General features: G+C 35.9%; 2 protein-coding genes across 3 annotated transcripts in view; one reads left to right on the forward strand and one right to left on the reverse strand.

Annotated features, from left to right (window-relative positions):
• The window catches only part of LOC113391816 (isochorismatase domain-containing protein 1-like), a 456,430-nt gene that overhangs the window by 101,542 nt on the left and 342,497 nt on the right, over positions 1-12,391 (forward strand). The window lies entirely within an intron of this gene.
• On the reverse strand, positions 2,405-11,137 carry LOC113391914 (luciferin 4-monooxygenase-like). The gene is made up of 9 exons (XM_026628043.2): positions 10,945-11,137; positions 8,469-8,676; positions 7,724-8,042; positions 6,943-7,105; positions 5,562-5,701; positions 5,152-5,290; positions 4,440-4,661; positions 3,134-3,304; positions 2,405-2,603 (listed from the first exon to the last, which is right to left on the reverse strand). The coding sequence occupies exons 1-9, from the start codon at positions 11,068-11,070 to the stop codon at positions 2,469-2,471; spliced, it is 1,623 nt and encodes a 540-aa protein (XP_026483828.2). The 5' UTR covers positions 11,071-11,137; the 3' UTR covers positions 2,405-2,468.

Genomic DNA, 12,391 nt, shown 5'->3' on the forward strand with positions numbered 1-12,391 from the left:
TGATGCTGAAGTTGTGGAGCACCTCTTCTTTTAAATAACGGTATGGAATCCTGTGTTCCTTGGACTGACATACAAAACAACCAAACGGAACGCTTACCTACTTATATATTTTTGTTCGAAGACGAAACTACTTTAAGAGATTGTTAAACTATTGAACGGGAAAATGCTCGTTCAAAAATTAAAGGTACGGTGTTAATTGGTTCTGTAAACGTAATATCATCGCATGTAGCGCGTCTAATAGTGCCATTGACCTCATATATTTATTTGACATACAGACAACAAATGTCTGTTTACGCGTCTTGGGGATAAGACCGTTTTTTGTACCGTGACGGCAAACCGTATGACGTCCTCATACGACGTCATGCCCCCACTCCGCCCTCGTATGCCGTCCTGCCCCCTCTTTGCCGCAATTACGTACTTCCTCGTGTGTATGACGCATATGCTATATACTGCGTTGCTTCATATATAATCATGAGTTCTTGACGTCCTCGTTGGTTTAGTGGAAGCTACAGATCCCGAGGTTCTTCTAGGTTAAAATCCCAGGTCAAAAGTTATTGGGTTTATCTGTAGCAACATTCTCAGCCTGTCTAGAATCTGGAAGTTGGAAGCGTCTTCACTTCCGTGCCTCGGAAAGCAAGTAAAGCCGTTGAATATACGTCTAAAGTCTTTCTGGCCATGTCGGATATGCCGTCCCATCGGATTATGAGGCTTAGATAATAGAAAGTGGACCTGTTTCGCATGCATTTGTGCACTAGTCCTGTGTAGTTGACTGGTCTCCATTGAGATTAACCGCCATGATAGAAAGACATCTCGGTCAAGACATCATCAATTACAAGAAATATTGATTTTATTAAAACAACCGTGTTTTTATTTATTTAACTTTTTAATTTTCTATAATTGTTCTATTATGTTACAAATCCGCCGGGCTCCCCGTTTCGGACATATTTTGTTTAAAGCTAAAACCTGTATAATATAGATTAACAAGTTACGTTTGGTTGCGCAATCTGTGGTAAGTTTTAACGATGACTACATATGTTGTGTTTCATTAAAAACGTCGGATTTAATATGACCTCAACTTTCTCTTTATACAGCTTTAGGCATAAAATTGTATGTTTTTTTATGTTAATGTTGTAACTTGATTGTGTTTTTTTTTCATAGTCTCAGGTTAACTACATAACAGATAGATTAGCAGCCTGTAAATTTCCCACTGCTGGGCTATGGTCTCCTCTCCCTTTGAGGAGAAGGTTTGGAGCATATTCCACCACGCTGCTTCAATGCGGGTTGGTGGAATACACATGTGCCAGAATTTCGTTGAAATTAGACTCTTTCGTTTGAATTAGAGTTATATTGTTATATAACATCGTGAGGAAACCTGCATGCTACGATGTTATATAAACACAAATTAAGCACATGAAATTCAGTGGTGCTTGCCTGGGTTTGAACCCAAAATCATCGGTTAAGATGCACGCATTCTAAACACTGGGCCATCTCTAATTCTATCATCTATCCAAAAAGATAGATGATATTAATAAATTTAAAGTAATATGACGCGAATGTAATTTTGTCTGTCTGTCTGTTGCTGTTTCTCGGCCAAACCACAGAACCGAATTAGATGGAATTTCGTATGCAGCAAGAGGAATCCGCGGTCGAAAACATTTATTTAACAAAATAAATATTTAATGACATTTTCATCGTGTAGATTCAATAAACAGACAGACATATTTATTATTTATAAGTAATATTATTAGTTAGGTATATTATGTAACTGATTAAAATAAACATATATCTTATCAAACTATATCAATAAAGAGTTTTATCAACTATTGATTACTATAAGTATTGATCGTGATAATATTACTTTTTTAAAGTTGATATTTTTTTAATGAGCATTTTATACAGCGTGATCAAACAGTGTCTTAAATAAATATAAATAAATATTGGACAACATCACATACATTACTCTGATCCCAATGTAAGTAGCTAAAGCACTTGTGTTATGGAAAATCAGAAGTAACGACGGTACCACAAACATCCAGACCTTAAACATTATAGAAAACGAATGAACTTTTTCTATATCGACTCGGCCGTGAATCGAACCCGGGACCTCAGAGTGGCGTACCCATGAAAACCTGTGTACACACTACTCGACCACGGAGCTCGTCATGATGAATGTGTATGAACACTTTTGCACACTGTGCAAAAATCTGTAGTCACTTTACACTTCATGGAAAAAATTAAGATCCCCAAATCCAATACTAATTATGTTTTGTTCAAGATAATTTAAACATTGATTATATTTATAAACAATCGTCTGCTTTAAAAACTTATAAAAATATGGGGGAACGAATAAAAAAAACTTATTTCCCTAAATAAAATTTAATACTTAGTCAATCTAAATACATATATATTTTTCGTAATTTCTTGAGTCGGCGGTCATATTGAAAACTTCTATTTAACGTTTCCTTATATTATAACTTGCTTTTCGCCTCGTTTCTAATCTGCGACATCTCCCTTAGCTTTCTTCTCAAAATTTTCCCACTGGGATTCTTCGGTATTTCTTTTACGAACTGAACTCCACCGCGGAGATGCTTCGGATTTGATAGCTGCAACAAATGCATTTTTTAAAACTCAGAATGAATGGCAATTGGTGGTAGGAGCCTTGTGAAAGCCCGTCTGTATAGGTATTCTACCGTCAAACAGTAATACTTAATTAAGTTCCGGTTTGAGGACTGAGTCAGCTGAGTCAAGAGGACACGGAAACGAATTCCCGTCAATGATATCATGTCTGTCGGTCGTCCCGTGCCGGACATATTTTGTTTATAGGTAAATCTATATATTTACTTGGTGGTAGGGCTTTGTGCAAGCCCGTCTGGTACCACCCACTCATCAGATATTCTACCGCTAAACAACAGTACTCAGTATTGTTCCGGTTTGAAGAGTGAGTGACCAAGTGTAACTACCTGTAGTTACACTGGCTCACTCACTCTTCAAACACAAGGTAAATAACATCTTAGTTCCCAAGGTTGGTGGCGCATTGGCTTACACAAACGATTTTCATCAAAATTCACAAATGATTTTCATTTAATTTGAGCTAAAATAACTAGTAAAATAGTCAAAAATGAAAACCATTTACCTTTTCCTTTACAAGATTCTTAATTTCATCTTCAGTTACATTAGCCTCTGGTTGTACAACGACGTAAGCACGCGGTACTTCCCCCGCATCAGCATGGGGAATCCCAACAACTCCAACGTCACGTATACTTGGATGTTGAAGTAAAACCGCTTCTATTTCTGCCGGCGGTACCTTGGGAATAGTTAATGATTTTAATATCCTACCCTGAATACTATCAAAAATTAGCTCTATAACTGTTATGTTTGTCGATAAGCTTTAAAAATTTTTTATATATATTTACATACAAAATAAATATCATTACGGGTTAATATCCAGACAAGCACCACTGAACTCTCATGTGCTTAATTTAAAAATCGAAGTTGGATCTGAATTGAATTAGGAACGTATAATTATCGTTTTAAGCTAGTATAATTATCCGCATTTGACTATCGAGAAGTCGGGCACGCACGTATGAAAACGAACATAGTACGACTCGAATTCGCGAACAGCCGCCGTTCGCTCTGAATCCCGGTAGCTATGGCTCCACCATTTGAAGTGGACGAGAATGAGATAGACGAAGCCCGAAGAGCGATTAATGTAGGAATACAGTTGTTACGTAATATTTATTGAAGTTTTCTGAACCGCGTCCATAAATAACGTATAAATTAGACCGCCACGTGTTTGATGAACGTTATATGTTAGTAGAATTGTCCCTGAGCCTGATGATAATGACTTTAAACTGACAAATTTGTGGTCACTATGTAAAAATGGTTGGAATACTATTTGGTCTGCTCTCTCTAAGAGCCGTGATGGCTCTAATTATAACAAGAATGCCTTAATATCGATTGATGAACCAAACCCAGTAGAAGTATTCTATAAAAAGAAACTCGAAACTCACCGCAGAAACAAGCGTGTATCGTCAGAATGTGATATGTAACATTTACTATAATAAAATTTACAGGATACACATATCAAAATGGCGTATCACCGTAAGTCGAATGTCACAACAACATTTCACGAGTGAGATACGAAGTGAGTTTAAACAGAATCGCATCGCAAGAACCGTTCAATTTACGTGTGCTTAATTTGTATTTTTAATTTATCTCGTTCTCGACATTGAAGGAAAACTTCACGAAGAAATCTACAGGTCAGACGTTTCTTCAGCGTTAAGACCACCGGTCGCATTCTAATACAATTTTGTAAAACATAGTTTACTTTAATTTAAATCTCGTCGTGCAATAAATAAAGATTATCTGTACTTAATATACATTTACTTCATAAAAAAAAATGGCAAAAATTTAAACATTCAAAGTAAATTCTAATTTACCTGATAACCCTTGTATTTAATAAGTTCCTTTAATCTGTCCACTATGAAAAAGCATCTGTCTTCATCGTAGTACCCAATATCACCAGTTTTAAAGAAATCTTCATCATCGAAATCTTCGCTTCTATCTTTTCCAATGTAGCCCTTCATAACCAAAGGGCCCTTTATGTAGATCTCTCCTGGTTGATTGACACCTAATGGTGCTTTCGTATCTATATCTACAACCTTCAATTGTGGGGATAGGTATATTTAAAGTTCAAAGTTTAAAAGTAAAAGAGAGACTATGAATCGCTTTCGGAAAATAAATCAGGTACTCTATTCGGAAGCAACTGTTTGTTTTCACTTGGCGGTAAGACTTTGTGCAAGCTTGTGGGTTGTGTTGTGGCTGGAAAAGTGAGCCAGTTTAACTACAGGGACAAGGGACATAACATATTAATTCCCAAAGTTGGGGGGGGGCACTGGAAATTTAAGATATGGTTATTCTATCGGCACAAGTATTTTTGGGTGGTAGTGATCACATACCATAAATTAGCCGACTTTCTTGTCCGCTTACCTTAATAGTAATAAAAATAACAGGTCTCAGCAAAAACTTTATTTGCGACCATTTGGATCGATTTGTATTCAACAGAGACAGATATAGAAGCATGAAGGTCCTTGAGCGTCATTTGTTAACTCCATTTGCTTATATAATCGTTGTATAAAGTGAATACTCCACCTTAATAATACAGCTGGAGACCACACGTCCCACGCTGCCTGTTTTAGACAAGTGAGCTGTATCATACGAGTCTCTCGTGACTCCAAAAGTGGCTTCCGTCATCCCATAGCCTTGAAGGACGCTCGTTACATTTGGAAATCTAACGAATGAAATTAGTTTTTATTTATTTGATTTGATTTGATTCAAAATATACATTATTCAAGTTTACAAGCACTTTTGAATCCTCATTTAACAAACTATATTAAGTGAAGCTACCACCGGTTCGGAATGTAGATTCTACCGAGAAGAACCGGCGAGAAACTCAGTAGTTTTTCAACGTTTCGAAAAACAGTCATGTTAGTAAAATACAATTAAATATTGAATTGCCTTATTGATTAGGGTTTAATTAATGTATTATTTTATACAGATACCTGTCTTTAACTGCTTTTATGGTGTCACTTCTCAATGGTGCTGCTCCGGAGTAAACTAACTTTACCGAACTGACATCATAGTTCGATTGAAACTTACAAAGTGCAACTAATACTGGAGGCGCTACTACAATCTGGACGATCTGAAACCAGAAAAAAAACTGAAAGAAACAAATGATACAAATATTCGTGTCTTATTCCAAATTTTGTTTCTGTCACATTTGTCGTTTAAACACTTGGACCTTAGGGTAGTAGTGCAAAAAGCTTCATTAAAAGTATACCTCGCCTTATTGCCTCCACTGGTGACACAAGAGCTGGTTCGTTTTTGCCCAGAGGACGGAATTGCGATTAAACGAGGAAATTCTGCTAGCATTCTTGCCACCGTTCCATGCAATCATGATTTGTAGAGAAACTCTTTTTAATTCATATTTGTATATATTTAATGACTTAATGTTACTAATTATTTTGTATATAAAGACTAAATAAAAACATTGTGTGGCCAGAGAAACGAATTGTTAAAGAAATTGTCCAGTTGCTAAATATTTCTTCAGAAATTGTTTTAAATTTCACTTGTTTAATTTAATAACAATTTTTTTACGAAGAGATGTAGTTATTCTGTGACAACTCATTTCGTATCTCACTTACGTATATAATAGTAAAAGTAAAGTAAAGTAACGGCCTGTAAATGTTCCGCGGGCTAAGGCGAGGTTTGGAGCTTATTCACCCGACCACACTGCGCCAATTCGGGTAGGATATACATGTGGCAGAATTTAATTGAAATGAGACATATGAATTTTCCTAACGATGTTTTCTTTGACTAACGACACACTTGTGATATCGATTTTTAAGCTAGGGTTATGTTGATACTATTTTGATGAAGGTATCATATTTTAAAAGACATACATGTTTACTAAAATAATGCAATGTATCACTTACTGAAATGTCACGATCGTGTAATGCAGTGTGTTCAAATTTGTTCCTACAAATTTGAACTTAATAGAAAATATTATTCAGCAATTGTGTAAGTCTTTTTAATTACAAGAAGAATTATTATTGCGTAAATAATTTGAAATTTTTAACTTTAAAATTTGTTGTCCGAAGTTGAAATGTCTAAAAGTAACTTGTTTACCTACTAAATATTTGGTACAGTTTAAAAGATAAAAATTTTAATCCATTAATTTTTCTTTAAAATATATATGTATTTTGTAAAAAGTATTTAGCTTAACGATCCTATAATTTTGGGCACAAGATGTACGACAAACACTTGATCCACACTTATTACAAGAAACAAAGGATATTTGCCTGAAATTTGAACTCCTACCTTCAATTAAAACCCGCAAGATCTAGTAACAATTTTTTAAAGAAAATACTTTCAAATACTTACTTGATATCTTTCAATTGTCTTTAAGTAAAGATCACTGTCAAATTTAGGTAAATATACGAAATAACCACCGTTAGCAAATATTCTTAAGTTTCCTATTAGACCCATAGTGTGGTACCACGGGGTAATAGTCAAAGACGACTCCTTTGGGTTCATGGTGCTCGACCTGAAAAATGTATGAATTTACACCTTACTTTCTGTCAATTATTAATGAATTAGTGATTCACGTTCAATGAAACAAATATCCATATATTTCAAACAGTTTACAGTTTGAAATATATTCTTAATTTCCGCTTTTTATTTAACAGTAGTTGTCGCTCGCGGCTTCGCGTGTTTTTTTGGGTTGGCCGTCAACTGTGAGGCAGAAAAAGTAGTAATGCCTAATTTCGTCAAATTCGGTTCAGTGGCTTGGTCTTGAAAGAGCAACAGACAAACAGCATTACTTTCATATTTTGGAATGCTTTAGCCTCGATATTCGCCTTTGTAAAACCATTTATATTTTTTAATATTTTTAAAATAATATAATTTATTTTCAAATGTGCACTGGATATCTATTATTTTTTTTTAAGTATGTGGAGAGATACGCATCAAATTATTCGGTAAAGAAGGTGCAGAGTGCCAATGTAATTACATACACAAGAAACATCTTAGATCTCATGGATGGTAATGCATTGTTGATATACGAAGCGGTTTATACTTTGCCAGCATCTATTGGCAAAGTTGGCCTACTTCTGGCATATTAGTTCCCCTCTAAAATACGAGTACATTAGACGAAAAAACTTACATATTGCATGTTGTCAAAATATTTAAGTGATTCAACATGACACCCTTCGGCAGTCCCGTGGTCCCAGACGAGTATAATATAACGGCTGTGTCCGTCTGTCCTACTACATCAGCTGCTCTGAAGTTCTCTAACGTGATATTCGTATTATTTTTTACTAAATCGTTGTACAAAAGTGTGTTTGGTGGTCTATCTGTACCGAATATAATAATCTTCTCCATGTATGACAGACTTCGTAAGGTCTTTTCGTGTACTTTGTAAGCGTGTTGGGAACAAAATATCATTTTTGGTTTTGATATATTTAGAACGTGTAAGAGTTCATCTGAAACACAAATTATATATTTAGAAGTTCCTAGCGGTAGAACTTTGTGAAGGCTGGTCTTTATGACGTTTGGTTTCTTTCTTCTTCTTACAGCATTAGCAGCCTGTAAATTTCCCACTGCTGGGCTAAGGCCTCCTCTCCCTTTGAGGAGAAGGTTAGGAGCATATTCCACCACGCTGCTCCAATGCGCGTTGGTGGCATACACATTTGGCAGAATTTCGTTGAAATTAGACACATGCAGGTTTCGTCACGATGTTTTCCTTTGCCGAGCACGAGATGAATTATAAACACAAATTAAGCACATAAAAACTCAGTGGTGCCTGTCTGGGTTTGAACCCGAAATCATCGGTTAAGATGCACGCGTTCTAACCACTGGGCCATCTCGACTCGTCTTCTTACACTATATGTTAATATTTAAAAAGTTACCTTTAGTATATGCCGAATTGGTAGCAGTGAATGTAGCCCCAGTACAGGAAGTGCCAATAAACGTGCTCCAATACTCCTGTCTATTTTCTGAACATATTGCGACAATATCTCCTCGCTTCACTCCTATACGAGTGAGGGAGACAGCTATATTCATGGCGTCCTTTACTATGTCTCGATATGTCAGTCTTTCGTCAGTGATTCCATTAATCTGTAATGATCGTAGAAATAAATTTATCTTCTTCGTTCTACTAGTAACCATAAATAGTCATATCTATTTTACTAGCCATCTTTTCTTTGGTTTTTATCTCTCTTTTCATTCATAAATGCTATACATTCCGTCTCTCACCTCTCCTCTCAACTTACTTATTAAACAGGACAGTTTCGAGAATTTTGACAAAGGTAAGGAGACGGACACATAGGCCACCTGATTTTAAGTGGTTACCAAAGCTCATAGACATTGACGCCGTAAAAAAGTCATTACTTACATCGCCAATGCACCACCGACCTTGGGAACCGATATGGTATGTTCCTTGTGCCCATGGTTCACTTACCGTCAAATCGAAATACAACAATACTAAATATTGCTGTTTGTCGGTAGAACATATGATGAGTAAGGAGTAGGTCACTAACACAACGGGCTTGCTCAAAAACCTACCAACAAGTTCTATATACTCATTTTTATGTATATCATATACTCATCACAGAACTGCCTCATTGGTTTAGTATCTAACTTAAAAAATCTCAATGCCCTAAATGATCTGATGAGTCGTTCAAGTGAATCTTTCAAAGGTCACAGATCCTGAGGTTCCGGGTTTAAACCCCAGGTCGAGCCGATAGCAAGTTGTTGGGTTTTTCTGTCGATAAATTCTCAGTAACAACCCGAAGTCTGGAAGTTGGAAGTGTGTACACTCCCGTGCCTCGGAAAACACGTAAAGCCTGAATTATTCCTGATCATGGTCATCATCGGATTATGAGAGTGACGGAATAGGGTGTGAATCTGCGTTTGTGCAATCACCTGTGCCCTATAATATGCCCTGAGTAGTTTTGTCTTCCAAGAGTTTGGCCGCCGATTGGTCATTGGAAAGTGCCAGTGTCTACACTGAAGTAAGTCCTGCCTCAGTCCTGCCTGAACTCTCTATAGTCGTATCGGGCAGAAAACCATAGTGCACCTGTGTTGACATATTTATGACCTATAAAATCGCATTTGGCTCAATTCCCTTTGTGACCAAAATCGGAGACATCATCATCAACATTATATTTCTATAATGCTTACAAGCATTATAAAGTTAATAAAATATTATTATTTGTTCGATAGGAGCCGCAAATTCACGTAAATTAACCAAGAAAAAGGGGGCTTGTATTATATAGTTTCCTAACAATCAATATATATAAAACTCTTCCGTTACAGAGTGATTGAATGACTGAGTGACTGACAGACAACGCACAGCCTAAACCACTGGACTTAGAGACTTGAAATTTGGCACACGTATCCCTTTAGTATCCTAAAGGTGCACTAAGAAGGGGAAGCCGCGGGTACAGCTAGTAAATATATGTGTAATCTTTGAGATAGTTGTAATTGTTATCATCTGCTGTTATCTTATTCGTAATTGACTGATTATAACAGCGGAGTAAACTCGCAAGTCCGATTAATACTTATACAACAAAAACGACCTCGTAAAAGAATTATGGTTACGTCGATCTTTTTGAACTTCTATCAGAACTAAGAGAGATCGCAGAGAGGTGGCAAATAACATTCCAGCAGCTAATATGGATTTATTGTTATAGAATATGATTGATTGCCTCGTTGGTTTGATGGCTATTTATAAGGCCGCTGATTCCTGGGTCCTGGTCTCAAAACCTCAAAAGTCCTGCGCTCTGATTCTTTTCAGTCGCGTCGAGTCCGTCCCATCAGATTATGACAGTGAGGCCATTGAGAGTGCACCTATGTATGTTTGCGTATACATTTGAGCACTAGAATATGTTCTGATTAGTTGGCTGGTCTTCCTTGAGACTCTCAGTCGTGGTCGCAATCGATCAGGGCGACATCATCATCAGTCCGATTGGACTGCAATCCAATCAGACTTAAGATAGATCAGGCTAAAGTAATGGCTATACGTGCTATTTGAGATATAAGCTGCAGACTACCCAGCTCATAGGGGAATAGCTCATGGCTCAAGGTCGATAGACCGAAAACTTCCTATGAGATACACCGATTAACCTGATATGGGCTCTATACCCTGGATTTCATTTCGGAACCTCATAACCTTCCCTTAAACAATCTACCCTCTAGACGAACGTAATAGTTTATGGACATAAAACACCGAAAGTGCAAAGAACATAACATAGAAGGAACACATCGTAAGAAAAATCCACTAAGCCCAAATAGTGGTCCACTAACCACTAGTGGATTTCAAATTTTTTACTTCGACAAAAGCTGCTTATGGTACATAAGTACGAATGAGTTAGAGAAACTTACCATTGCAATTTTATCTCCATAATTCCACATAGTGGTCACCATGTACTGACCGAAGTTTAAATGTGACGGTACACCGACCACTTCATCGCCGTACACGTAGAGAGGGTTTTTCAACATTTTTTTCATAACACTTAAACAATTTTCTTATAAAATTGAAATACTTTATGACTTTGATCTCAAGTTCAATGAGTATTCACAGATAATAATTTACAATAAACAGAAATTATTTATAGATAATATTATCGTATTACGGCCTGTGTTTGTTTGCGCTATCTTTAATTATGGTTGTGATATATATATTTAGCGTCCCGAGGTGAAATAGTTTTATAAAAACATAAAATTAAATTTAATAACAAAGCAAAAAGGTCTAACTTCGAATTTATCTTAACATAAATAAACCACCAATTTATGTATACTGAAGTACTTACTATCAAGAGTTCAAAATAGAAAAATTAATGGCCGTTTAATTCAGATTGGCGCCCTCTTACTATATATAAAGGAATCTCATAAATATATATATAACGGACTATAATATAACTTTACTAATTAAAGTTGTACATTGTGGGTAGAGATAGGCGTTGATTATTTTTTTTTTTATTTTATGTTTAAAGGTCTACGAAACAAAATGACAATCACAAAAATACACATGATTACATTTTTCATGATGTAGACACGGCATGCGTTTAATATTAAGTACCAATTAGCGTCTAGTCCATGAGAGCAGCAGATACCAAGCATACATTTTTTTTTTGTTTAATTTGAGTTATTTAATCTATTGAAATATTTTTTTTTAAATAATTGTTAATGAGGCTATAGAGCGGTCGGCAAAAATATCGTAATAATAACTAATACCATTGTAAGAGGAACACATACGGTATAAAGGCGAGTGGCTAAGAACATTTGTTCTAGAGGTAGGAAGGCAAAAGGTCCTAGAGTTGGGCAGGCGACTGTTTGAACGAGGGATGGGAAATTTTATGCATTGCAGTATATCGGACGAGTCAGTAAGCCCATGAATTAGCTTGTAACGATTATCGTTCTGTTATATAGATATTAATATTAGAATTTTTGTGACGCCGGAAATAAGTTGATTTCACTAAAATCCCTCTGACGGTCATCAAAATAAAAATATACTTCATTCGAATAGACTCTTACAAGAACACACTTTTAAATTTACAAGGTTAATTTTAATGTAAAGTTCTAGACTTTGGTTGGTAGTCTCGGATAGAACTGACAAGAAATCGAGTAGTTATCCTCATATAACGGATTAGAACATGGAATTCTTTTTACAACAATATCAGTTGATCCGCCATATTTAATATAATCTATATAATGTCTTATTAGGAATGAACTAATTTTCTTTTTTTATGATAATCAAAAATTTATTGCAATTGTAAATATATGGGATACATGCTTAGGGACTATTCATTTATTACGTAAGACTATTTTC

This window comes from Vanessa tameamea, chromosome 28 (assembly GCF_037043105.1).
Source record: "Vanessa tameamea isolate UH-Manoa-2023 chromosome 28, ilVanTame1 primary haplotype, whole genome shotgun sequence".
In the NCBI taxonomy this organism is placed as follows: Eukaryota; Metazoa; Arthropoda; class Insecta; order Lepidoptera; family Nymphalidae; genus Vanessa; species Vanessa tameamea.